The sequence below is a fragment of the Austrofundulus limnaeus genome, unplaced genomic scaffold (assembly GCF_001266775.1).
Source record: "Austrofundulus limnaeus strain Quisiro unplaced genomic scaffold, Austrofundulus_limnaeus-1.0 Scaffold2047, whole genome shotgun sequence".
Classification (NCBI taxonomy): domain Eukaryota; kingdom Metazoa; phylum Chordata; class Actinopteri; order Cyprinodontiformes; family Rivulidae; genus Austrofundulus; species Austrofundulus limnaeus.
Window position 1 is genome coordinate 38,596 of NW_013954449.1, and position 1,738 is coordinate 40,333.

General features: G+C 40.6%; 1 protein-coding gene across 1 annotated transcript in view; it reads right to left on the reverse strand.

Moving 5' to 3' along the window:
- Positions 1 to 68: 68 nt before the first annotated feature.
- sid4 (secreted immunoglobulin domain 4) overlaps positions 69 to 1,738 on the reverse strand; it is a gene marked incomplete at its 3' end in the record, with an annotated part of 5,673 nt that continues 4,003 nt past the window's right edge. The window contains 3 exon segments of the mRNA XM_014034310.1: positions 69 to 248; positions 324 to 510; positions 580 to 752. Coding sequence (XP_013889764.1) covers positions 69 to 248; positions 324 to 510; positions 580 to 752 — 540 coding nt within the window.

Below are 1,738 nucleotides of genomic sequence, written 5' to 3' on the forward strand. Positions count from 1 at the left end.
ATAAATAAATAAATAAATAAATCAAAAACAAAACAGTAAGCATAAACTGTGTATTTGTGTGTACTTACTGTCCACCTCCATCTGTGTGTAAGCCTCGCTGTAACCGTGGATGTTGGTTGCGTTGCAGATGTACTGCCCTGAGTCTTGGCGTCCCACAGCGGTCAGGGTCAGAACCCCACCAACGACTGTGTGTTTCCATGGCAGTGGTGCTCGCAGCTTGGACCAGCTGATCTCAGGAGGAGGGGAGCCTGGAAGGAAATTCACTCAAAGAAGTGGGACCAGAATTAACACATATTTATATCACAAGCATGCAGCAGACTTACCAGATGCCTGACACTCCATCGTAACTGTTTGTCCCTCTACTACTGTCATTTCTGCAATGTTCACTGAAGCCACTGGTGATCCAGGCAGCCCCTCCACACTGATCTCAATTCTGGCTTCTGACGCCCCCACGTTGTTCCCGGCTGAGCAAATATACTCTCCTGAGTCCTCTGGTCGTATTGCAGCCCACTGAGGAAAACAAACGTTATGTTCAACCTGTCTGAAAAGTCAAACGCTTGATTTTTCCAAGAGTTTCACCTTCAGAAGGTTAACGTTGTTTATCTCCTCTGTAGCCAGCTGCATGGAGGAGCCTTGGCGCTGCCAGGTCAGTGTGGGGCGTGGTCTGCCWGTGGCCCTGCACTCCACTGACACAGGCTCACCCACTCGGACCCTCAGGGGTCCTGCTGGCACCAGGAGGACTTTAGGTACATCTGGGAACAAATGAAGATAAATAAACCCATATTAGATGTGTAATAAATGACTCTTTTTATAGTAAGAATCTGTTGACATGAGGTAGGATTTTGATGCCAGTTGGCTTTTTGTGTGTAGTCTGATAAAAAGTAAACCATCAAATTGAGCTGAATTTTAACCTAAACAAACTGATTTTAACTTATTTTGTTTCTTTTAACTGTTACTGTCCTTTTATTCAAAGAAATAAAATAATGAATGTGTTACCAGGTTAACAACTCTAGAGGTGGGTAGTAGTTACATTTACTCAGTTACATTTTTTAAGTAACATTTTGGAAAAAATAAATGATAGGGATAGTCAATCCTGGTCCTCGAGGGCTGCAACCCTGCACGCTTTACTTGTTTCTCTGCTCCAACACACCTGATTTGAATGAATGGATGATTTTCAGGCTTCTGCAGGACTTGGAAGAGGTMATTCACTGACTGAATYAGGTRTRTTAGAGAAGGAAAAAGGTAAAACACGCAGGTCTGCGGACCTCGAGGACCAGGACTGACTATCCCTGTACTACACCATACTTTTTTCTTAACTTGAGTAATATTAGTGTGAAGTATCACTACTCTTACTTGAGWAAAATGTCTGAAAACTCTGSCCTCGGTAAGAAACACCGAATGGAGGACAAACATGTTTTAACCAGAGAGTCACACCTACAGTTTATGTTGAAGTCAGACCTCTTGTTTGTACTCAAGCTTTATTGGTCTAATGATATTTTTGTCAGCTAAGGTATTTGGAGGTCAAGTGAAAAAGCAATATATATACAGTGTCGTATAAAGTACCTCAAAGTGATACATGAGTAAAAGTACAAATATCTTATCATAAAAATACTTTGGTGAAAGTTAAAGTCTTCTCTAAAAATATTACTTGAGTAAAAGTCTTAAAGTATCTGATATTTTTTTAACTTAAGTATCAAAAGTAAATTTCTGACACAAAATCTACTTAAGTATTAAAAGT